The 26,170-nt window shown below is 44.7% G+C and overlaps 1 protein-coding gene across 1 annotated transcript in view; it reads right to left on the bottom strand.

Annotated features, from left to right (window-relative positions):
* The window catches only part of Prkca (protein kinase C alpha), a 386,397-nt gene that overhangs the window by 43,722 nt on the left and 316,505 nt on the right, over window positions 1-26,170 (bottom strand). The window contains exons 9-13 of the mRNA XM_069993120.1: window positions 7,806-7,943; window positions 6,524-6,697; window positions 3,837-3,928; window positions 1,759-1,821; window positions 821-959 (exon numbers count right to left, since the gene is read on the bottom strand). Coding sequence (XP_069849221.1) covers window positions 821-959; window positions 1,759-1,821; window positions 3,837-3,928; window positions 6,524-6,697; window positions 7,806-7,943 — 606 coding nt within the window. The remainder of the gene's footprint in view (window positions 1-820; window positions 960-1,758; window positions 1,822-3,836; window positions 3,929-6,523; window positions 6,698-7,805; window positions 7,944-26,170) is intronic.

Genomic DNA, 26,170 nt, shown 5'->3' on the forward strand with positions numbered 1-26,170 from the left:
GGTGTGTGTCTCTTATGTGGAGAGTATTATCATCCCAAACTTGCCACTGAAGAAGGAGTGTGTGGACCTGAGTTTTCATGGTGTGTGAGCAATAGTCATGTTTACAGCTTACATTGTTCCCATCTAGGAGCTTGTCTTTCCACAACCCCTGCTGGGTGTGACGGATGCATGGCTCCTATGTCGAACAGATGTATGTGAGAAGTGCTTCCAACAGCTACCGGGGGTGGAGGTGTTCAATGAATTGCTGAGGCTGGTCAGCTTTGAGTTCACTGTTTCCACCCATGCTGGGAAGGACTTCTGCATCTACAGAGCTGGGCATAGACAGAGGCAAAATTCTGGTAGCCCAGGACTGAAACTGTTCTATCATGAGTACACGGGAAACCTCATAAATTAGGAAGGGAATTCTTCAATACATATTATATCAAAGAGAAGTACAGATCACTGCTGTAAACATACAAAGCATGAATTTCTTTCTAGATTGGATACCAAGAACAACAGGTAGGTTGGAGCACTAATCACTCTGATGTTGCTAAAAGCTATCCCAGCAACATTATCTCTTGTTATTTTGAGCATATATAAGAAATTGATTTCCCATGCAACTGGCTCATGTGTACACTGAACCGAAACAAAGTTCTGAGAAATAAGCCATCGCTGTACGTGTATCATGTTTTCTCTCCAAGTTTCCATGGTCTTCTTCAGTCTCCTCAACTGTCACGAACTACACATTGACTTAGTCTTTACTAACAGCCATATACTCCATGTGGGGTTGTAGTTACAGTCTGAGAGTCCTGGTTCATAAAACAAGAACTGGGCTCCCTACCTCTGGGGCGATGTAATCCGGAGTCCCACAGAAGGTTCTGGTTGTGACTCCATCCATCATGTGTTCCTTGCACATCCCAAAGTCAGCGATTTTGATATGTCCTTCTGAATCCAGCATGACATTATCTAACTTCAGATCCCTGCAAGGGACAGATTAGCATCAGAGCATTTCACACATGCTTTACCCTGGACCTGGTGAAAGAGAAGGTTGCCATCTTGTCCTCACACTATAGGGTCTAGGACTTCATGTGATTTATGTCTCCAGAACCTATTGTAGAGCCTAGGATAGTAGAAAGATGGTAGATAATTACTTGAGTGACTAAATGGCTCAACTACTAATTCCCAATCATGGCTAGGGTAAAAATCTGGAGCTTTCTAATCTATCTGGTTCAGGAGATTCTAGTCATTTGCCTGGAGGTTAGGCACATAGATTTGACAAGATATGAGGTTTAGAACAATTCAGAGGATTCCTTTTTCTGCATGCAACGATGTCCTTTTAACTACTTCTCAATTATCACTGGAAGGCATTCTTCCTCCAGCACCAGACATTTGCAGCAGCTAATGACCAAAGAATTGAATTGCCTAGTTTCCCCTAGCTTCTCCCCAGCTCCCCATGTTCTTTCCTTGTAGAGTATCTATAATAGCAACTCAGTTTCCATTGCTCTCTGACCTCTGTTCCAAATAAAAGCCAAGGGAGGCACTGCCAGAGGAGAAGAAGACATGATTTCTTGTGCAAAGAAGAAATGAGATGGAAAATCTTGGAGGTCTAGAGAACAGAGGGTGACAAGTTGCCTTGAGGCTGCAGACAAAGGTATGTTCCCACAGGTCTGTGCTTCTGGTTATCAGTTTCATGTATGAAGTCTCCATCAGAGAATCTCAGGCCCACAGGGGCCTGGCAAACCTCGCTGCTGGGTAGTTGCTGAGCGTTTTCATACACACCTGTAAATGATCCCTCTTTTATGAAGAAAGAACAATCCAATGGAAATCTCTGCTGCATAGAATCTGCAAAAGAAAGCATGCTTCAGATTTCTGGCTCACCTTTTTTCTGCCTCAAGTTCAGGCATGAGAGAGATAGAAGAATGCAAAACCCTAAGGTTTTCTGAGATCAGCCATTACCTCACACCTAATTCTTCTAATTGTTGACCCTTTCCTCTGCCATTTCCTCACTCCAACTCATCCTCAAAAGACTTATTTTTCTGATCTGGGGAAGGTGTGTAGGTAATTTACTGCCTACAAAATAATTGCTAATATAATCATTTAAGGACTGGATACCTGTTGGACTATTCTATGTCTAGAATATGGTAGAGTGAAGAAATTTTCTGTCTTCCTATTCATGAACAGAATACACTGATATTTGAAAATATACTTTCTCTTGAGAAGACAAAGTCTAGTGCACCGTGAATGCTTTAGCTGTTTTATTCATAGCCTGAGTGCATAGATAAATGGGACACGCACCGTGATTCACGCCTGAGTGTGCCCTTTTAAATAATCCATAATAAAAAGCAGCTACTACTGCTTCAACACCATTAAAAGGTTAATATCGGGAACTCAGATAAAATGGTGAAAAATATTTTAAAATTTGCATAGTATTTAGGAGTCTTTCAAATCTGAGAAGCCACAAGACAGTGCCTGGGCAAATTCACCCAGGAGGCTTAAAATAAACACAATGCTATGTGAGTGAGGAAAAGAAATCCCTTATGAAGACCGAGCCTTCACTGGGCTGTCTGTGAAGGCTGACGGGAGAAGCTGGGATGAGCAGGGAGGAAAGGTGGGATTATGGGTGATTTCTGTATTCTTTTTCATGGCTTTCTGAATTTAAAAAACTTTTCTGCCATACAAATGCAATGCAAGGTATTGGCCAAGGTACCTTTATGTGGCTTTAGAGCAGAAGGCGGCTGTTCTGCTATCTGCTTTTTACGGCTCTGTGCTATCAAGCTGTATCTTCCAATACAGGCATCTCAATGCTCTATAACTCGCAAAATTAAGAGAGGATATAAGGGCAGGTATTTCTAGAAATGCTTTTGCTTTTTTTAGTGGGGATAAAAGAAACATCTCCCTTTATATTCTTTTAAGCTTGCTACCAGAGTTCCCTGTTCTGCATTGACTCATTCTTCTCTAGGTCAGAAGATCCCACACAGACCAAAAATTCTCCTGATTTAGTTTTTAGATTGCACCCTGGCCAGCATCCTATTCACATTGGCTGACTTGATTAACCCATATGCGTGTCCGCTAAGCACCCTCGTTTAGAGAAATAAAATAGTCATCTGCTTAGCCTTGCTTCCCTAGGGGTTCTTGAGAATTCTTGGTCTCTAAGAAATGAGATGACATTTCAGGTATCAAAGTCACCCCTCTATTCTCTTCCCTACCTCTGGATACAACCACCACCTCACATCAACCTCCACTCCTGGATCTCATCATCCAAGGCTCAACCCAATTCAACAGTGGGAGCCCCTCCCCCCTGCCCTCTTCATCAAGAGCCCCTACCTCTCCTCATCACCTCCTGCCCTCTCCCACATACAGTGAGACTCTGCCCTGGCCCTGGACTTTGCTCTGCATCTTCTCATATCCTTGTCTTGGAGGAATGCTCCTTTCTTACCTTTGGACTTGCTGCTCTTGTTCTCCAACTTGGGGGCTTGCCTAGTATCCTGTGCACACCTCTATAGTTACTGACATGCTTTATATTTGTGGCGAGGTTCGAGCTTAGGCTCCCTGAGGGTTGATGGCATCTTACCTCTTCCACACTCCCAGTGCCTGGTGCCATCACCATAGGCTCTGTAACTATCCATCAGGGTGGAACTGCTTCCAATCGACTGGAAACAGAATCAACTGCTCCTTAGTAAACATCTAGATAAGTACTGTCAATGCATCTGCCCCTGACCCAGAAGGTACAGTGCTTGGTCCCAAGTGAGCAGAACCACCGTTGGACATTTCATCCAGTAGAAGTTTACACCTGGATGAAATGTCCAAGGAAGTTTTGGGTTGCCCAAGTTACAGGACTTCAAAAAGAAAATACTTACACTGCTTGTGGCTCCTTAAATTTCCCTACTTGCTGAATGTGGTACATGAGGTCTCCGCCATTGACGTATTCCATGACGAAGTACAGCCGGTCCTGCAGGCCAATATTTCTATGTGAGTAAGGATGCCCCTTCCCCTTTTCCAACCACAGCAGAGCTACTCCATTTTGCTTTCTCATGGATAAAATGAGGGCTTCTTTGATGTGTCTGTTCTGTTTAGAGCACTTCATATTCCTTTCCTGCCCCGCCCCCCCCCAGCAAAAGTAACATACCCCATTGTATAATGGCTTTGGGAGGAATAAACTCATTCCATGAATTTGAATTATTGGCTGTCAATGGGTCTATCTTCTGGCTATGTATACCTCTTATTAAAGTAATGGCCTCAAACGTTTCCCCCCTTTCTCCTACACACATAATATATATCTAAGCTAGGGATGCTATAAAAGAATCCACACAGGTCAATGATTTTGTGTAAACCAGGGCTTCTTCAAGCAACTGTGTAAAAGCTGGTTTGTAATGTCTTGGAGGCATGACCTACTAATGCAGTAATGTGTTTAAATGAATGCTTCTGGAAACATCTCTTGGGTTAGCTTGGGTTTGTAAATTATACATACTTAATGATATTTACTGGGTAGGGAAGACCATAAACAGAGAGGCTAATCAAATGTTCTTTTGCATCCATAATGTGTTCAACTATTGCTTTTTTATTTTCTCTGTCACTGGTATGCTAAGCATTGGCCTCATGAAGGGCATACATCATAGAGCCAAATGAGTATGCATATTTATAAGGACATTATGCCAGGGCAGATGGGTGAGACTGAAGAATTTAACAGTGAAATAACTTAATAGCACAGTATACTGTGGTAAAGGCTGACCTCTGTTCTCTTCTAGAAAACATCCTCATTTCATAGAGGTTATTAAACATTAAAGTGTTGTGTGGGGTGAAAAAAGAAAAATGATAAAGCTGGTGCTAACAGCCAGGAAATAGCTCTGGGAGCTTCACTGTAGTGTTTCTGTTATGAACTTTAATTTCACCTTCATTTCTCTGTTTCATAGCTTCCTGGAGTTCAATCGGTGTAAGCTGGGCTAGGGAACTGGGGCTGGGCTTCTGCTCTTCCTACCTGGCTGCTCAGCTCTCCTGGCGCTTCTGGGCTCAGGAGTTGGGGAGGGGCTGAGAGCAGGCAGGAGCTGACTGACCCAGAGACCAGTGCAAGGCTGCCACACAGTGGCCAGCATGGGCTCTGCAACCTCAACCAACCACCCTGACGCTGTAGAAAGCCGTGCTGTCATTTCGAGAATCTATCAGCCAAAAGCATTGAGATGCTTCTCAAGATTTTTTTTTTTTTAAAGAGGCATAAGCCTGTGTTCCAAGCTACATGTGAAGTTAGGAAGGTCTCAGTCTGAGGCTAGCCCTGAGTAAACACAGACACTCTATCTGAAAAATAATCAAAGCCAAAAGCGCTAGGGGTGTGGTTCAAGGGCCTACCCAGCAAGTAAGAGGTCCTGGGTTCAAACCCCAGTACTTCCGAGGGGAGTCAGTTTCTGACTACCAACCAGGTAGTTGAAAATAGTCATGATCATGGCAGCTATTGATGATCATACCATCTTGAATGGTATCTGGATGGAAGAGCCTCTCTAGCAGTGCCTCTCTATGGCATCATCCGAATGCCTAGATTTCTGTGGGACACTTGCCAGCCTCACAGCTGATGGACCAATACTTTGGATTTTCTTTTACGTATTTCGTTTTATTCTATGACAGGGTTAGTGAACTCTTCCCATAAAGGATCCGGCAGTAAACACAGGCTTTGCATACCTCTGGAAACCACTCACCTTTGCCTTTGTATCAAGAAAGTAGCCAAAGGTGACAGGTAAGTGAATGACCATGGTTTGTCCCTAGAAAACTACTTAGGAAGTTTCATTTAATGTTCACATATCAACGAACACTAATGTTTAGATTTCTTTTGTGGATCTTTTTGGTGATATTTCTTGGAGCTCACGGCCAGAGTTTGTCACTCCTGCTGGCTATCATCGAAGACGAACACCATCTTTCACAAAATGGAGTCCCTAAATGTTCCAATGCCATGCTCAGCAGCGAGGCCAGTGGTCTTGAGTCACCCAAGTCTTAGCACAGTGATTGTTATAAAGCAGACATTTTCTGTATGGCCATCCCTCTGTATCCATGGAGATTGGTTCCAGGACCCCCCGAGGATACCAAACTCCTCAGATGCGCAAACGCCTTCTTTAAAGCAGAAAAGTATCTGCGTATCACCTACACAGATCTGCCCACATATTTTAAATCATCTTTAGACTACTCATAAAACCTAATACACTGATGCTAAACATACTTGGTTTGCTATTTGTTTGGGGAATAAGGATAAGAAACGAATCTGCACATGTTTAGTACAGATGCCGTTTTTCTGAACATTCTTTGATGCATGACTAGAGGAATCTGTGAGTGTGAAACCCAAGGACACAGAAGGCCAGTTAGAGATGTTTGCAGAATTAAAGGCCAAGTCGGCAACCAAAGGATAGCACAGAGAGGGAATGCCCAAATCGATGAGTCAGGGAGGTGGCACTGCCCCTGTCCCTTCCACTTGGCATGCTGCTCTGCCTTTTCCTGGTGATGCTGAGACAATGTGGTTCAAGTACTGGGTGTTGTACCTCAGAGACACTCAGCCCAGAGTCCTTACCACAGTCTGGAAACAGGAGTGCAGCTGAGTCAGGAATGGGGGCTTGTCGAGCAGGGCCAGAACCCGCTTTTCCACCATGGTGCACTCGACGTCATCATCCTGAATCACCACATCCTTCTTCAGGATTTTGATAGCATACAGTTCTTCTGTTCCCTTTCTGTCAGCCAGCATCACCTGGGAACAAATTAAAAACAAGATGAACATTTCCAAGCAGACATCTGGTCCTGGGAGTGATGAGGGAGGGTTGGGGAAGAACTAGGCCGGGAGACAGTTCAGCTGTCTGTAAAGGTAGGACAGAAACATAGTAATTACCTTTGGTATGGTTTGATTACATAAGTGTCCCCCAAGGAGCCAGGTGGTAAAGCCGTGGTCCCTGAGGAACTCTAGGGAGGTATTGGACTCTTTTGGAGGTGGGACCTTGTGGAGGTCCCTGAAGGGAATTGTGTGTGTGGAGGGGGTGGGATGGGCAGACTCTTCCTCTTTGCTTATGGGCTGGTAAAGCGATATGTTCCACTATACATTGCCACCCTGATGTGCAGAGGTACAGACCAATGATGGGACAGAGCGAGGGGGGGGGGGGTGTGCAACATAATCATGGGCCTGAGTCTCTATGACCATGAGTCAAAAATCAACCTTTTTCTTTTATAAGTTAATTGACCCTGGCATCTCATTATAGTGATGGAAAGCTAACTAACAAACCTTGTGTACAAATTTGGAAACACTGCCTGCCAGCAGAGATTAAACTCCTCCAGCCCTTTTCTACCCTTGTAAATCCATCAGAATCTGTCCACTGCGTGGGCTATTTCCACACCATGGTACTCCTTTGGCTGCTATAGGGAAGAGGCAACATCCATCTGGAATTATCCATGTTTTCCTTGGGTAAAATGTGACTGACCTTTGTAATCTCACAGGTCAGGAACTCAGAAAACAACAACAACAACAAAAAACTTCTTGGATCTGTTATGAGATTTGGTCACAGAAGCCAAACCAATATACATGAGCTCACTGCACATGGTCCAGTGGCCGTATCTCTTATTGATGACATTGATTTGACTACAAGGTCACCTCTGACCTTGTGAAAATGGCTCATTTGAACAACATTCTGAGGCATCCTGTCCAGGACAGTCACCAACTTGTTATAGCTTTTGAGTTAAAGGTTTTTTGTTTGTTTGTTTAAGTAAAAGTAACCAGAACATTTAGGAATGTGCACAAGATCAGGGAAAGCTAAAATGAGAATCCCTTTTGATCTGACGCTGTCAGCATAGGCCCCTTGTCATCTTACCTTCCCAAAACTCCCCTTCCCCAGCACCATGAGGAAATTGAAGTCGGTAAGGTTCACCCTGTCGAGGTTGTTGGAAGGCTGTTTCCTGTCTTCCGAGGGGCTGATCACTTTGTTACCAGCAGGGCCGAGCTTGGCTTTCTACACAACGAGCAAATGTGAGAAGGCTTTGGTCAGTTTTCCAAGGAAAGACTAACAGTAAACATCACATTGTAAGTAAACTTGAGGCCAGCTGGGGGGTTGGGAGGGAATGAAAAACAAAAAATAATGATGTGAGAATAAGGAATTAAGATCTATTCATATTTCAGTGGTTATCTTCATCCTAAGAGAAAGTCTGTAAAGTAGCAAAAACCCTCCCCTGTCCAGTCTTTACAAAGAATAATTCTACACAGTCAACTGAGAGTCAAATCACAGGAATCAGCCAAGGGTGGATGGATTCTAATTCTGGAACCTAAAATTAACTTCTTATGGGCAAACAGTGTTTTGAGACTGATAACAGAATTGAGGAAATAAAGTATGGGTGGGTGTTTCTCTTATTTGTAGATTTTCCAATTTAAAATCAATCTGTATAAAGGAGCAGGTAAAGAGGGGGAGCAGAAGGTCTGGAGAGGACTGATGCAAGTGTTATGGTAACTGATGGATGCTTTTAAAGGCACTGTAGGAGGAGCAGGGTTCTTGTTTGTTTTGAAGTCAAGAGTAAAGCTCACGAGAATAGTGATGCACAGCAATCGGTTCCCATGAAATCCACTGTGCCCCCTGAGTCTGAGGACCACCTGGTAACTGATGTTTGAGCTTATCCAAGCAGTTTTTTTTCTTTTGTCGGTTGTGGGGCCAGAACTCTGGGCCTGGGCACTGTCCCTCAGCACTTCAGCTCAAGGCAAGCACTCTACCATTTGAGCCACAGCACCACTTCTGGCCTTTTCTGCTTATGTGGTGTTGAGGAATCAAACCCAGGGCCTCATGCATGCAAGGCAAGCGCTCTACCACTGAGCCACCTTCCCAGCCCTTTAAGCAGCTTTTATATGCTAGACTCATACCCCATGAAGGCCCTGGAGTGAGCCACACTGTCGTGATTCTCATGGAGAGATGGAAGGTCATTGTTAAGGAGGTTTAGTAGCAAGGGATGGATGGCAGGTCAGATCCCCTAAGGACTAATGTTCCCTTAGTCAGTGAGGAAGTCTGCGGAGGCACTGGAGAATCCTAGAGTTGATGTACAATCCCCTCCCTCCCCAGCTCCTGAACTTTGAAAGTCTGTCTAAGGATGAGAGCTGCAGACAAGTAGGACCCTGGTAGGTCCTACTTTTTTTTTTTAAACTGGAGGTAAGATTCTCATGGACTTTGCTGTCCTGTCTGGCTTTGAACTGTGATCCTCAGTCTCAGCCTCCTGAATAGCTAGGATGACAGACATGAACCACTGGCACCTGCTTGATGCTCACTTTCCTCTGAGAGAAAGTTCAATCTCACAGCTTGACTACAAATATAATGACCTGACACACCCGTTTAAGCAGAGCCTTGTGCCTATAATGCAGGCTGGAGACAGGAGGATTCAAGTCTGATGTTGGTCCTGAGCAAAAATGTGAGAACCTCACCAGAGAATAACTAAAGCAAAGCAAAGGAGGGCTGGAAGATGGGCAAATTGGTAGAGCACCTGCCTAGTAAATGCAAGACCTGGTGTTCAAACTCCATTATCACACCTGCCCCCCACTCCCCAAAAAAGTTATTAAAAAAGAAGCACAAAGGTTATTTTTTATTTTCTTAGGAACTTCACAGGAATATCCAGGAAAACCCACACACTGCTGACTTGTGGTTCTAAGTCTTAACCCAGTTGAAGGGCATTTTCACTGGGGGGAGGTAATCTTCATACTACCCACGATCAATGCCCCGTTTCCACCTGCATCCTGGGGCTCTGAGCAGCTCTTCTGGGCACAGAGGGCAATTCTACTGAACCATTGCTCCTTTCTTCTTGTGACACCCCAATACAGCAGGCAAGAAAATACAGGCTGAGCAGTGACAAAGGTGATGGGCCTCCACCGTAGCTAGAGGGTTTTCTACACAGAATGCTTCCTCTGCCTTCACTGGGTCCCCTAACCTGACATTGTACGCTCTGTGCTATGACCTTTGTCTAGTCAGAGGGACAAGATATTGCCCATAGACAGGCTCAAAGGTTCCAAAGACAAAAGCATTTTGCATTGAGCACTTCTGAACTCAACTACAACAGCACCTTGCACTTGGTCTGAGACCAAGTCGTGATGCTTGGGATGGAAGTGTCATGGGTGACTTTTGCTCTCAGAGGTGAAGATGGACAGAGCAGGAAATATTGGCTTCCTGACTGGCAGGTGCCGATGTCACTGTCCTGTCTTATTAGCTAGAAGCAAGGCTGTTTTCTGTGACTGTCAGAGCAGAAGAGAGGCTGAGAGTGTGCAGGGTCCTGAGCAGGTGACACTGGCCTAAGATAACTGCACTTACAGCAGAGGCCTGGCCCAGAGAGTGGGGATAAATTCCTCCCTAGCCAGAGCCTTCCCTGAGGCCCTCTCCATCCACAGTGGTGTTCCCAGGGGTTTCCCAGTGTTTCCAGAGTCACCTCTATGCTGCCACCTGCAGGCATTGTGGTGGAATGACATGGAGCCCTGTAAGAGTGAGTTTGTAAAAGGAGCTCTGGGACAAAGGCAAGTTCTTTGAAGGATGAAGAGGAGGATCCAGCTTCTTTCTTTTTCTCTGCTTAACCTCAACACTGCTTTGGCCTCATTCTCAGCCAGCGCCCCAACTTCTTCTCCTTCCACCTCAGATCTTGGGCCTCACTTCCCTGTTGTAGAATGTGTTTATGTCTGCTCAAAGCTGCTGGCTCAGAATGATCTTCCCACAGTTCCTATGTCTCCCACCCCTCTTTCCCCTTCTACTTCTTTTGCTTTTGTTTTCTTCCTCGCATACATCACCCTGGACTGCAGGCCTGGGAGGGTAGGGGCCTCAATGTCTCGTTCAGTTTCACAATCCAGCCTCAGTTCCCACTGCATTCCCACCTTCCAGACTTCCTGGAATTGCTCATCTCGGCAGACAGATGTCCCCAAGATTACGGCTTTTGTACCTGTGACATCTGGGGTTGTCTGGGGTTCTCTTTGGGCCCCTTCTGCAGAGTGAGACTAAGGACCCTTAAGTTATTGCCTCGTCCAGGCAGCCAAAGCCTTCAGCCAGCTGCAGGACCCCAGAAGCTGACTCCCTTCCCTTTCCTAGGAGTTTCCTGGAAGGAATATTCTTCCCATGAGAATTCCTGCTTGCCCTCAAATCCATCTGAGATCCTGCTCCTCACAGCACCTCCGGGGATCCCGTCTTCCACCAGTCTAGTCTCAAATCCTGCACCTAGACCCACAGATCCACCGCTTTCTAGACTTATCTACCTGTCCTCTTCATTCGATTCACCACTCTGGCAGGAAAGTGGTATGTCTTGCTCAGCCTTTTGTCTATAGACCAAGACTATTCCAGGCACATAGTTAGAATCTATGGATTCTCTTATTCATTCACTCATGTATGGTTCAGGAAGTGGTAAAGACTGGCAGAACTTGAAGAGGCCAACTTGTAGCTGGCACTATTTGGCCAGAAGACAAACTTGATTCCAGAAGGCACTATGGTCAGGTAGGCTGTTGCAGATAATTGCATCTGGACTCTGTCTGCCCTGGCAGACACCCGTAACCTGAACTCTTTTCCTCAAGCAGTTGCTGGAGCGTGGGGTCAGCTCCCAAGTGCCCTGCGGGCTTTCTCATCTTTAAGGAGGTCAGGTTTAGAGCGCTCTTCTCCAGAGGCCACACTGTCTGAGTTAACTAGGCAACAAGCTGAAACCGTGCTCTTAGAAGGGTTTCTGAGAAGGGACGTTCCTTGGATGAGAAGTCTTGCTCATCCAAAGCCCAGCAGGGCTGTCTTAGCAGCAGTAATCTCCTGAGCCCACTATTTCTTTCTTTCTTTTTTTAATGGCTTGTTTGGCAACTGTTTTCCCAGACCCCTAGCAGGACAGACAGAGAGATCTGCCTTTCCTGGCTTGTCTTATGTCGACATAAGTCTGCTTGTCATGAAGGTAATTCAGACGTGACCAGTGTGTCTAGGGATAAAGCCAAAGCCCACAGCCTAACTGCATAGATTTCAGAAAATCAAGGAGGCACGAGAAGAAGCGTGTTGACATCCTTCATTACAGCAACACAAACATGGTCCTGCACAGACACTTAGGGGAAAATAGGATTCAAACCACAGGGCTGTAAAGCAGGAAGGATCCAGAGGGATACTCAGGGAAGAGTACCTATGGGGCCTATTGACTTAGATATTATTACCCCAGCCAAGAAAATATGTGTGGATCTATCCCCTTTCTTGGCTTCTACTTCACTTATTTCCAAGTTCTATACAAAGGTGCTGGAGGGCCAGGCTCTGAGCAGAAGCCGAGGGGACAGAGACCTGTGGTGTTTGATTTCTCCATCCTTTAACAGGCAGGACTCCCTCTGGGCTCTGTGGATGCTTCTTAAGTTAAGCAGAGGAGAGCAGTGGAGAGCTCACAGATTTGGATCCTGACTTAGTCACACAGGGTCCACGGCCATGCTGAGCCTCCGCCCCTTTATCTGTGAGATGACAGGATTCTGAAGGAATCCTCATGGGTCTGGAAAGAGTTAATATGAGGGTGTTCAGCCCCTGGGGATGCTTCATGCTGAGTGCCTTTTCTTTTAAACAAACAAACAAACAAACAAACAAACAAACGTGTTTTTCTACTCTTTTTCTCAGGAAGGACTGCTGAAGGCTTGGCTTGAGCACTTGCTCAGGAAAAACTTGCTGAGCTTGAGTCCTTGTGTGAGATGTAAGACACTCTCTCCACAAATTAATGTGTGTCTAATGTGTTCTAGATATGGCATCAGATGCAAAGGATGCCAAGTCAGTAAGAAGATACTTGCTAAGTCTTATTGACTTACAAGTCAGTAAATCAGTAAGAAAACGTTTCTCTCCGTCTTTCTCCCTCCTTCTTCTTTTCTCCCTCCCTCTCTCCTTCCCTCCCTCCCTCTTTCTCTCTCTTTCTCTCCATCTCTCCTTCAAAATTTCTGTTAGGAATTTAACTGAACTTGGGGGCTTTTGCTTGCTAAGCATACATCCTACCAGTGTGCTATGTATCGTTTTACTCTTTTGGATGCACTTACTCTTCTATTTTCTTACATGAGGTTAAAAAAAGTGTGAGCTCTCACGCCAAGCAGGGGCAGATATCATGTTCCTGGACCTCCAGAATTGTGAGCTAAGCAGACCACTTTTCTTTTTAAAGCACTCATTCTCAGGCGTTCTGTTATAGAAACAACATGGTCTGAGTGTCTCTGTGCCCCATGGAGTTGGGTGAGGCTGTGGATGGGCGTGGCAGGTGCTGAGAAGGCGGAGCTTGTTCCACGAGATCCACACACTCTAGGGAGAAGGGTGGGGGAGATGGTAGGAGAAGAGATAGGTCTTAGCTCTGGTCAAGATTTCACCTTGCTTTCCAGAGAAAGGCTGGGCAAAGACTGCTACAAGAAAAGATGTTGGCTTATTAAAATGACACCAAACTTATTTAGAAAGGAGAAAAAAGGCAACTTTGAAGCAAGATCTGATGATATAGGATACAGTGACTTTGATGCTGAAGTTTCCTTCCTTCCCTCACCCACTTCCTCCCTCTTTTTCTCCTGTCTTTATTTCTGTCTCTGTCTGTGTCTCTTAGGACTGAGAATCTAGTTTTTAGTTCCTCAAATGATGGTGCCTTCGCATTTAATCAAGTCTAGCTTCATGAGGCGACTTGGCTGTGAGACCGGGCAGCTTCTTCTCCCCATGAGAAAAGGAACGAATACCCAGCTAACAATGTGTCTTGCTTTGTAGGACAGATCGATCACCTGAGCAGCACACTGTCTGCAGTCACTGAAGATGCATTCCATCAAGCAAATCACACAAAGTGAGTTAGTGCAAACCCAAATCCTCTCCAGTTGGACTTATTTACCCCCACAACGCATGCATGTATAAAAACACTGGTGTCTGAAGAGCTTCCCATGTGTGAATGTGAGGGGCTCCCCACACTCAGCTCACTACTGGGGTGCTTCATTCCACCTGAATGAGGGGAGGTGATGGGAGACTCATTTTCCATTAGGTTGAACATTAGTTTGCAGCCACTGAGCTGTGCATACCACACCTACAGCAGCAGTGTTCCATGTCTTATCTTACTGCCTTAGACACTCTGCCAGGTGTGAATCACGTACAACGAATAACACACTGCCTGTGCTGCGTGAGAAGAAACAGACCCAGAAGATCCAAAGGGAGTGAGCTGTCACAAATCCCCAGCTCTCACAGAACAGCGCCTGGAAATTCTAACAGGAGATGCTGGGTTATCTTCAGTGTGAGTCCAAGCCCACAGACCCAGACTACAGTGAGAACACAGAACCTTTCTATAATCATGAGTAACCTCTGGGTTGCTGTGTCACTGTGTTCCACGTTAAGTGTGTTTATTCTCACTTATGTTGTGCCTGCACCTTCAATAATGGTGTCTCTGAGTACTATGAAAAACATGACTTTGATGCTTGCTGTGTTCATTTGCTCTTGCTGCTGAACTTGACAGTAATAGATACGCTCTGTGTGTGTGTGTGTGTGTGTGTGTGTGTGTGTGTGTGTGTGTGTGTGTGTACGTGCACGTCTTAGGGCTTGAACTCAGAGCCTGGCTGCTATCTCTTAGATTTTTTTTGCTCAAGGCTAGTGCTCTACCACTTGAGTCACAGCTCCACTTCTGGCTTTTTGGTGCTTAAGCGGATATAGGTGTGTCATGGACTTTACAGCCCAGGCTGGCTTTGAACTGTGACCTCAGATCTCATTTTCTTGAGAAGCCAGGATTACATGTGTGAGCCACCAGAGCCTAGAATGATTTATTTTTCCTATTACTAAGACTCCATGGGTAGATAGTCCAACAATGGCCACCACAGTAGCAAATAAATCATTGTAGATGTCTCCTACTGTTGTTTTTTTTTTTTTAATTTCTGTTTTGGTAAAATGAAAACACTTTGGGTTCAGGGCATACCCGAACAACTTTGACAGAAAAAGACTAATGGTATTTCAGTGCCACTCCATAAACCAGGATGTAATTCATAGAAATAGTCACATTCTACATAAGCATTGCACTTTACATCTAAGGTATTGTATGCACCTATGCTCTCTGCTGTCTTAGTTGAGAGAGATCAAGTGCTTCAGAAGAAGACCACAGGGCATTGGGGAGGCGTTGCCAATGAGACCGCTAGTGGAGGATGTCCTTTGTGTTATTCATGAACTACCTGCCATGATGTCTATTTCCCTCTACTCAGTAACCAACTGGGCAACAAGCTAAAATGATGCTAAGTGACCAGTCATACTGGCTTTCCTCTTTGGGCTCCACCATGAACTCTACTCTGAATTCAGTGCTTTCCCTTTTAGAACCAGGGTCAGCAAGCTTTGTCTGGAAACAGTTTTGGCTTTGTAGGACAAATACTGTCTGTTGTAACTAAGCAATTCTGCTGTTTGTGGAGGAAAGCTGCATGAACGAGTGAATGTATGTGGCTATGTTTCAATAAAACATATAGTAAAAACCAATAGTGGCTATGCCTGGCTGGTGGGCTTCAGCTTGCTTACTCTTGCCTTGCCTGTATCATGCAGATTTTCAAACCATTCTTTTCTTTAAGTCCGAGACTGGGACTCGAACTCAGTACCTGCCGCTTTTGCTCATTGGCCAGCACTCTACCAACTGAGCCATGCAGCCAGCCCTTCAAACCATTCACTATTTCCTTGCCAATCTATCAGAACAGCCACAATGAAGAACCTCAACTGCACCTGAACTAAATTACTATTCAATCTCTTCTGAGAGGCTTGAATTGCTGACTAGTACAGGAAAATTAAAGTTTGGGAGCCAGACAAGCTCTACTTATTCAGCAGAGGAAGAATTTAAGAGAAAACACATTAAGCTGTTTTCTAAATGAGAAATATTTTTATGAACACAGCCACTTAGGCTGTTGGCACTGTGAAAAAGAAGTCACAGGAAGCCAGCGGGGCTCTGTTGTCATGACAACTGAGCCATATTCTAAGGAGAAATGTGGGACCTGGGACCTATTAGCACTTTGCCCAGTTTGGAAAACAGAAAAGTGCTTTTTGTGTGTGTGTGTGTGTGTTTTTCCCCTCCAAAGTATTACAGACTTCTAGTATCGCAGTGTGTGGTTTTCTTTACAGGTAATCTATTTTTTCCTCTTGTTTCTCAGATTTGTTGGTTGACTGTGGACATGTTTGCTAGGCTGGTTAATCCCGAAGATGGACTACCTACCTGTTTTTTTTTTTTTTTTTTTTTTTTGGTTCCGGTCATGGGGCCTGAACTCTGGGCCTGGGCACTGTCCCTCAGCTCTTCAGCTCAAGGCTAGCACTCTACCACTTGAGCCACAGCACCACTTCCGGCTTTTTTCTTATTGCTTATGTGGTGCTGGGGAATCGAACCCAGGGCCTCAGGCATGCAAGGCAAGCACTCTACCACTGAGCCACCTTCCCAGCCCCTACCTACCTGTTTTGCCTGCTAAGCACATCTTGGGGAGGCTAGATTCCAGGATTCTCAAAGGATCCAGCTTTGAGGATCCCAGACAACTTTCCCTCTCTGAGGATCAAAAGGTTAGGCCTTTCCCACCAGGGAACCACAGCAGGCCCTCTGACTGATGCCCCCAGTGGGGCACAGCTGAGGGGAGGGGGTAAGGCCATGAACTACTGTCGTCAGACTGTCTGGGGCACTTACAAATTCTCTTATTTGGGAGGAGGGGCTTGAACTTGGGTCTCTACTGCTTGATTGACGCTCCCAGTCCCTTTTATTATCCTTCAAACAGCAGCTCACTTATGAATTTTCTGAAATCGATTCCTTTTCCTGCTAAAGTGCTTCCCTCTGGCAAGATCCACACTACGCTGGCTTTGCTAGTCTGCAGTGGCAGGGTCGGGAGGCACATGAACACACAAATGCCATCAAAGTACATGGCTTTCCAGCCTGCCTGCAATATTGCCTGTAAGTGGGGAATTCTCTGCTATTAAGAAAGCAGAGGCCCTGGGCAAGAATAGATCAATGGAGCCATCCAGACCTAGAAAAGCCATGAACTTCTAGGTATTTTAGCTTGATGACTCACTCAAAAACCAAGGATTATTCATGAGTATAAAGCCATGGTCTCATCTATTAACAAAAAAGAGGTGTATATGCCTGTGGGGGGGGGTGTTGGGGAGGTTGGGTGGGTGGGGTGGGTGGGGCAAGAGGGTTGGGAAGTAGGGCTGGGGGGGCAGTGCACTTGGAATCCTTCATTTTCAAATCTTTACTGCCCTCTAGTGGAAGTTATTTTCTAGCATTATTTCATCTTGACTGGGCTCTTTTAGCAGAAATTCGCCCCTAGTTCACTAGTGTGACTGACAACTCAAAGTTCCACTAAATTTTGCAAGATGTCACAAACAAGACACAAATGACACATTCCAGCTGTATCTTTTTAGAAACGATGTAAATCACTAATGTGAGAGCTAGGCCTTTGCAAAAATGCCAATGGAAGTCCCCGGTGAGGGCTGATCTCAGGAGTGGGGTTTAGAATCGCTAGGTGTTTTATTTATAGAAAACTATAAAAACCTAAGCAATTCTATACCCTTTGGTGTTTCCTGGCTTTTCCTAAGCCCTCAATTGTTCTTAACTCTGCAAATGATAGATTCAAGACAGAAGCAGAACACAGAAGGACAGGGAGCCAGTAAGGGCTGCTAATGGTCCTAGGCTGGGCGGAGAGCGCCACTGTTTCTGTTTGAGGTATTATACTCAAAGAATAGTCTGAAAAATAATGAGAAATAATAAGAACAGAATCCAATGGAAAAAGTTACGACTTGAAAACTAAACTGGAGGTAAATAAGCACAGGACACCAGTTAGGAAGTCAATTAACAACAACAACAACAACAAACAACTCTCAAACAACCTAAGCCATAACTAAATGCTCAACCACTCATATCCACAAGGAGGAAGAATCCAGAAACCTGTTTCCATGGCCTCACCGTTATTGGGGTACCCTGACCTTTTGCCAAAGCCTGACTGGCACCAAGATTTTTCAGAAAGGTTCTGTTCCCCAAAAAGCTGGGTCCATTTGCCCAATTACACAATTTAAAACTTGTATACAATGTCTCTCACTGGCAGGGGGAAGCCTTTTGAATGCCATTAAATCCAGTGTAAAATTTCCAGAATTGTTTATTTTATTCAATCTTCATGGGCTGCCTTTTAAAACCATACCTGTTTTTGTTCCTTTTGAAAACAACCAGGGACTTAAAGGGACATGTGATCCAAAGGCAGTAGCAGCTGTACTGCTCTGTTCTCTGGGGTCTGTGGAGATCAGCCCACGTGGAAGCTGGCACTCACTCACTGTGGGGGTGCGTGTGGAAGCTAGAGTCCAGTGGGTGTGGACTGGAAGGTCAGGCTTCTATAAAATGGACTAAAATTCCCCAGTCCATCCTGCATACACAGAAGCCCCTCTGAGGGTGAAGGAGTGACAGGCTCAGGAGCTGGTGGGTGTTCCACAGCCATCACCCATTCCTAAACACAGTGGTTAACCTCCTAACCTCCCCAAAGAAGGGGCAGAGGGAAGAGAAGAAGCCATGGACTGTGTGGCACTCACAAATGAGTGGTGTGTCCACTCTGGCATGGCTAAGCAGTCCAGAGGTTTGCCTGGTCTGGGGTAGAGGTAGAGGGGTCCTGCCTGTCTTTGTCCATGGGCATGGGCCTGGGGGCATAGAGACTTCCCACATGGTATAAATACCTCTGCACCTGGCTCCTCTGAGATCTGGAGGCAGGGGCAGCTGTGGTAGGTAGAGGGGTAGGCTTACCAGCTAGCATCCCCTCTGTAGGAAGCAGCTGAGTTGCAAGTTGACTCCAATCAGAGAGAAAGGTGGGCAGACAGATGGCTTTGGCACATACTACATGCCCCTTAGGGTCTCCTGGATGTGGCTGGTAGGCCCTCGATGGGGGTTTGTGTTAACGGATGAGGAAGGAGTCAGTAAGACAATAACTGTGACCCTCATGGGTCCCCATTGTCTGCTGGGGTGTGCAGCAGTGTGGGTTACAAAAGAAATATTCCCTAATAGGAAACAAGGCCATGGTTGGATGCACCTCCTCCATCTCTGCCCCCATTTGTGCAACTCGGGCTGTCCACCCAGAGCCTCTGCCTTGTGGTGAGAGATGCATTCCTGCTTGTTTCTGTCCAGCCTGTCAGCAGAGAGAACTGAGCCCTGGGGACCAGCCATGGACTGATTGCTGACAAGTCTATTTGCAGAAAAAGCCAAGGGGTGAAGATTAGCTCATAGCCAAGCAAGCAATGCGACTCAGAAACCAAGTGTGAGTGAGCAATGATACTCCATTTTCACCGTCTGGGTTGGATGCATTCCTAGCACACGGGTGACATTTCCTTGCAGGTAGAATGATCTAGTGTCTTTTTTTTTTTTTTTTTTTTTTTTTTTTACTTTTCTGTTCTTTGAGCTCTAACAAGAGGCACAGGAAACACTGAAACTAGGCAGGAACATAAAGAAAAGAGGCCTAGTGGCTGGGCTACCTGTTCAGTCCCTTTTTCTTTTTCTTTCTTCCTTTCTTTCTTCCTTCCTTCCTTTCTTTTTTTTTTTTTTAGCATAAATCAATTGTGCAGAGGAGTTTCTTTTCTATAGTTATATATGTGTATATGGTATATTTTGATTCAATTTGCTCCCTTAAGAGTTTTACTGGGTTTCATTATGCAATTTTCACATATGTATATATTTCTATGAAGTTTACCCTGGTTGGGCTGCCCCCAGAAAAAGCCCATCCCTTTAAAAATCATGGCATGATTTTTATGTCTAGCTTCTGCCTATGAGTGAAAACATGTCCTATTTGTCTTTCAGAGTTTGGCTTATCTCACTTATTAACAAGATGAGCTCCAGATCCACCCATGCCTACAAAGGGTATAATTTCACTCTTCTCTATGGCTGAATAATAGTCTGTTGTATACATGCATGCGCCACATTTAAAAAAAAACCAGTCACTGGTTGTTGTCAGCCATGTTCTCAAATGTATTCGGAGGTTGGGGGCTTTACTTCACTGTCATGGTGGGAGAAGTGGGGTGAACAAAGTCCTACCTGGTGTTTGTAGCTAAAGTCTCCTAACCTGGGGCCTGGGTGGTTCGGGAAGCACAAGGAAAGGTTGGCTGGCACTTTCCCTGACTGCTTAGGAAACAGCAACTCGGTAATCCTGATGTCCTGGGATGGGAAGCAGGGTGAGTTCCAGAAGCAACCAGCACAGCAAACACATCTAGCCAGGTTCCGTTCTAAGTGCTTTCTAAATTCACTCATTTACTTCCCCAACAACCCCATAGGTTTATACTTTTACCATTTCCAACTTAGAATTGGTTAAACACAGGTGACTGAGGTGAGCATAGTGCCCAAACACAGGGAGGTAGTGCTGGAGCAAGGTTTGAACCCAGAGAAGTGCAGCACTTACACTGCCTCTGGGGCTTCCTTGGGATGACAGGGGGCTGCCCAGCAGGTAGCTGGAGACAGGAAGACCTTACACAGAAGGGAACTGAGAACAGCCAGAGTTTACCTGCCAGGGAGGGGCCCTGGAGAAGTGGCCTGGCCATAGTTCTCTCCCTTTCTTTATTTTCCTTTTCAGTCATATCTGTGTAAACCAGCACCCAGCTTTCCTACATGTTAGGAAATAAACACCCCCCCCCATGATCTGTATATGATAATGATTTCCTAAAGTGGTATTAAAGACCATGACACATTGTCCAGATGTGTCATGTCACAGGCAGGTAAGATTTAGGTCCTACATCGCCAAGTTCAAGGACTCAGGTGTGAGTAGAGGAGTTGAGGTATCCTGTGGGAACAGTGGAAATGGCAGGTGATTTATTTGTTGAACTGTCTCCACCTCTTGGAGTGATCTGGAGGTAACTACTTGGAGCACATAGGACAGTGTACTCTGAGGAAAGGAATTGCTCGGTGGCTCAGTTATTCAAGTGTTTCTCCAAAGAAGCAGGGCATTGTGAGATAGGCACTGAAGCCATGGTCAGTGGGAGGGAATTCTCAAGCAGCACAATTCTCACCTGTAGTGGTCACCAGGCTCTACAAGGTTTATGTAGGTTCAAGGAACGTTCACTCATTCTTGTCCATTCCAATCTCTCTGGGCCATTAAGCTCTTGGAGGATTTTCCAGAGAACACATATTATATGTAGAGATGAGAAGAGTCTAAAAATGTTATCTACTGAATGTTTTTCTTTAGGACAGTGCCTTTAATAGAGTAAATTATACGTTGAGCCTTGCTCACAGTGAGAGATAGGGCTTTCCCCCGGCTCTTCTCTTCACCCAGGTGTTTACACTTTCCAGTTTCCCAGTTTGTTCCAATATGAATGCACTGTGACAACCCAGAGCTGCTCTTAATGCTAATAAAGACAGTACACTGAGAACACAGCTGCTACATACCCCTAACCAGTTCCTCAGAAGAGAGAAGTGACAGTAATAGATCAGGGTTTGAAGACAATTCACATGCAAGTTGCAAAATTCCACCAGATAGTCTGGGGATAGTGTGGTTGATTAGGCTACAACAATTAAGTTGGGAGTGGGGAATCTAAAACATGAGAAAAAAATTACATCTAGGGAGAAGTATTAAGCTAGGCATGAAGGGTATCAGATGATCTGATCATTTCAGTCCACAATGTATTACACTACATCTTCCATCTAAACATGCATGTGCAGTGTAAATACACCATATCAGCAGCGTGCTGATGCCTAATTCAAATTGGAAATGAGTCTTAATGTGTGATCAAAATATCTCTATTAACAGAGAGCAACACGAGCTGTCAGTTTGAAGGTGCACTCTTGGATGCTTTCAAGATAAAGAGTTAGCTAGCTTTTTATCACGGAAGGAGATTGCAACATTTCCTTGGTCAGTTTTTAAACTAACACCAAGTGAAGCAAGGAAGAGAGACGAGTATATATCTTCTGGGGAGTGAAGACTCAAGTATTTCTTCCTCATTGGAGGGCCATGGCACCCAGACTAAGACACAAGCCAATGTGAGGTTTGGCCACCAAAACACACAGTGCATGTTCAAAGGTGGAGAGCAGGTTGGATTCTGAGGCTTTGCAGCCACAAAACCAAACAGAGGCAAGTGTTTTTGTGGCCAGCCAAGGTGGAAGGGAGAGAGTGGATGAGAACTACCTTTAAGACCTGAACATGAAGCCGGGCACCGGTGGCTCACACCTGTCATCCTAGCTACTCAAGAGGCTGAGATCTGAGAATCGCCGTTCAAAGCCAACCTAGGCAGGAAACTCTGTGAGACTCTTATCTCCAATAAACCACTAGAAAACCAGAAGTGGCACTGTGGCTCAAGCGGCAGAGCGCTTGCCTTGAGCTGAAGAGCTGAGGGACAGTGCGCAGGCCCAGAGTTCAAGCCCCATGACCACCAAAAAAAAAGAGAAATGAACATGACATCCCTGTAAAAGATGGGAGGAGACTGAGTTTCATTACAAGGCAGAAAGCACAAGGGACAGGCAGTTACCCCCAACACAGCAGGAGAGATGGAGAAGGTGAGCCTTTGGGTGTTAGTGATGGGGTTCCCCAGGAGCAGGTCTGATTTGACCTTTGGAGGAAGATAGAATTCACTGCTGTGTAAACAGTGAAAGGACTGGAATGAAGCCACCTGGGGTCAGGTGGCTTCTATTTCCTTCCAGGCGGAATTTATGGTGGACATGGCCACGCATCAAATACTCCACTGAATTTCTAGGTGAAATTTCGCTGAATTTTGCTAGGTGCCAATTGTATACTGGAGTAACCCAGTATTTATTAAAGCTACATGTCCGAGGTAGCACACAGCTGGGCACCGCACAATTTTATACATTGATTTTAAACACTGGTTCTTCAAAACCAAACCCACTTAACCATGTTTAAAAAAAAAATTTCCGGATGATTCATATGGCTTTTCAGTATTTTGAAGTACCGGAGGTGACCAGTGAAACATAATTAGGAGACATAATTGTGTTAACCAGTGTTGATGAAATGCCAGCTCATCAAGTATTGTATGTCAGGCTTAGTCTCCTCACCTCTCCACTGCTGTCCAAGAAAACCCTAACTTCACTTTCTCAAGGAGTGAAATGCGAAAAATAAGTTGACATCACCTTAACCAAGAAGTCCAAACAAGAAGTCATAGAAGGATTATTCAGGTTTGAGGGAGTGTGTGGTAGCTTTGGACCGAGGGTGCTAGAGAGGCTGTTTTTCTGAGCTCAAACCCCACCACCCAAATGGGCCATGGCAATTCTGACCCTGAAGAGTGTCTACCTCCAGCAGCAATCCAATCTCTTTAGGACGTGTTCCTTAGGAAACTAGTGAACAGCATGATGTGGGGTAGCACTCTTCTAATACGCTTTTTAATCTTACAAGCTTTAACTTTGTAGATAAGGGAAGTGACTGACCTAGAGCCATAAAGACTCATGTCAGTGCTTAATCTCCATGTTTTTTTTTTTTTTTTTTTTGTTGTCGGTTGTGGGGCTTGAACTCTGGGCCTGGGCGCTGTCCCTCAGCTCTTCAGCTCAAGGTGAGCGCTCTACCACTTGAGCTACAGCGCCACTTCCCTTAATCTCCATGTTTATATTTGTGCCCATGGATATGTGGTCCTTTCTAGAAGTAGATGGAAGATCCCTGGTCCTCTCTCATCCTCTGTGGGATCAGGGCCTTGATTCACATAGCCTGGACACATAGCTTGGTACATAGCTGTTCTAACATTTGGTGTTAGGCTCGCTCTGTTTCTTCAACTAGCAGTACCCATCTGTAAGACTTCTACCGTAACTACAAACACAAAGCTCTTTGCAGCGTTTCAGGAATTTATTAGGATGGAACAGACAACTGGGATACACAATCTTTTTTTCTCCTCCCAACAAAACGATTTCCCTAAGATAAATTAAACTGAGAATACATTACAGATTGATCATCATCCTGGGCCACTGCCTTTAGAGGCTTCCTCTGAGTTTGTTCAGCTGAGTGCAGTGTTAATGTCTGTTGACAATCATCTAATGAATTGTCCTATTTCAGTTTAAGACTATGCTTCTAACATCAGGTTAAAGTTACAAACATTAAAAAAAAAATCTCTCAACTGGTGTGCGTTTAACAGATCTCCCCCCCTTAATATCTCACAGTTCAGGAAGTAATTCAGTAGCTATTTAGGGACCCTAACATCCCCCACCCCCAGAACACATATTGGGGGGAATTGATTTTCTGTTTTGAGTCTAAAAGGTCATTTGAAAGTCCTCAAGTTTCCATAGTAACCATAGCAGGGCTGATCAAATCAACAAATAGCTACAATTTATCTGAGGGTCTCCAGTGCCCTATTTTTTTCTTTTGCTCATCAGAGAAGAACAGTGTGAATTAGATAAAGTCTTCAAAGACTTCGAGGCTTTCAGAAAATCCAATTTCCACAAGAATAAAGAAGAGAAAAGTGCCTGTTTGATCATTCCACATATAACCTAACAACTGAGTCTCATCTCCATGGATTTAGGTACCTTAACCATCCCAGTAATTTTAATTTGCTAATCAGTAAGATAATCTCCAAACATTGCTCTAGAATAAACAAAAACAGATACACATGGGAATACTGAAGGCAACTGGCAGTTTCTCCAGGGCCACACGTCTCAGAGTTTGGATCTGTATCACAAGCACCATGAAACGGTTCCTTCATGGCCCTTGATTTATCTTGGCTTCGAACGTGGCATGGCTCTGAATGGTCAAAAACATCAAAAACTATGAAGAGGCATACCTTTTATATTTTCACATATGTCTGAGGTGCTCATAGCCAGCTAGGGGCTCCTAGATGGGCTTCTTAGTAGGGTCACAGAGCAGTTACTAGGTCCCGGACTTCTGTTCCTTGCCCCCAGCCTCTTATCTCTGCCGATGCCAGTAACCTGGGTGAGGTGAATGGATCTTCTGGGCATCATCCCAGCCCATCTGGCTGGAGGGGCTGAGAGCTTTCTCACTATTTATGCTCTTATTTTCCCACGAGGCTCTCTCTCTCGGCTTTTGACTATACTGCCTTGGAGATGGATGGCACAGTAATGTAAAACTGTTCTTATTCGCTTCAGTGTACCTGCCATAGATTTTTTTTTTACCCCTAAACACTGGTGGATTTTTTTTTTTTGCTGGACAACTAGACTTCCACAGAAGGTCCCTTATCCCTCAGTTGTTGTCAAAAGGGTAACAGAAAGTCCCTCTTCTGCCATTTTGCTGACAACTAGCATTCGATTGTGAACAATGGATATTGTGCAGAATCTTTTAAAAGAAGTCTTTCAAATAAAATCTTTCAGCCAGCAATGCTCAGTATTACTGTTTCCCAGGTTATCTGAGAAGTTAATCTAGCCCGAGAGTCATCTGTAAGCCCTTAGACACTTACTTTCGCCTGAAAGGTAAAACAACTTTGTGTTTACATGGAAGGCTAGAGAAGCGAGTATCCTAGCCTTTAGAAGTTTTTTCCACCTAACCACCAACTAACCAAAACATTTCAGTAGAATTCACAGTAACTTCCAGGATGATGGCTGGAAATGTACAACATTAAATTACTGAGTGACAAAATTATCTCAGCCTTTTACATTCTCATCTATACTAGAGTTACTTGACCATGTCCCCCTCACATTATTTACTTTTTTGGGATTTCATCACAGGTCCAGAATCTTGAGAAACAGATTCAGAAATCTAGATCTCTTGGAAACAACTGATTCATAATAGGGAAACCCGTTAGAAGATTATGAGTCTGACATATCACAAAAATCCCATTTTTGTTCAATGGGAAGAATCTTTTTCACTAGCCCTGTGCAGCAGAACAATTTTAAAACTATAATTTAGCTGGGTACTGGTGGCTCAGGTCGATAATCCAACCTACTCAGGAGAGTGAAATCTAAGGATCAGCCAGCCTGAAATCAGAAGTGGAGCTGTGGCTCAAAGTGGTAAAGCGCTGGTCTTAAGCAAAACAAGCTCAGGCCCTGAGATTAAGCCCCATGACTGACAAAACAAAAAACAAAAACAAAATGAAACCTATAATTTAAAAACTTTTAGTCCTCATTAAAAACATAAATAGGTGAATTAACTATGGTGTTCAATACTTACACTGATATATAAAACATAACATAAAAGGCAATACTTTTGTGTGCTGGTCCTGGAGATTGAACTCAGGGGCTTGGGCACCATACATTTTTCTTCTCTAACAGTTGAGTCACAGTGCCACTTCTGGCTTTTTGGTGATTAATTGGAGATAAGAGTGTCATGAACTTCCTTGCTTGAGCTGGCTTTGAACCACTATCCTCCCATTTCAGCTACCTGAGCAAATACAACTAT

The sequence above is a fragment of the Dipodomys merriami genome, unplaced genomic scaffold, assembly GCF_024711535.1.
Source record: "Dipodomys merriami isolate MVZ:Mamm:240054 unplaced genomic scaffold, mDipMer1.0.p SCAF_42, whole genome shotgun sequence".
Classification (NCBI taxonomy): Eukaryota; Metazoa; Chordata; class Mammalia; order Rodentia; family Heteromyidae; genus Dipodomys; species Dipodomys merriami.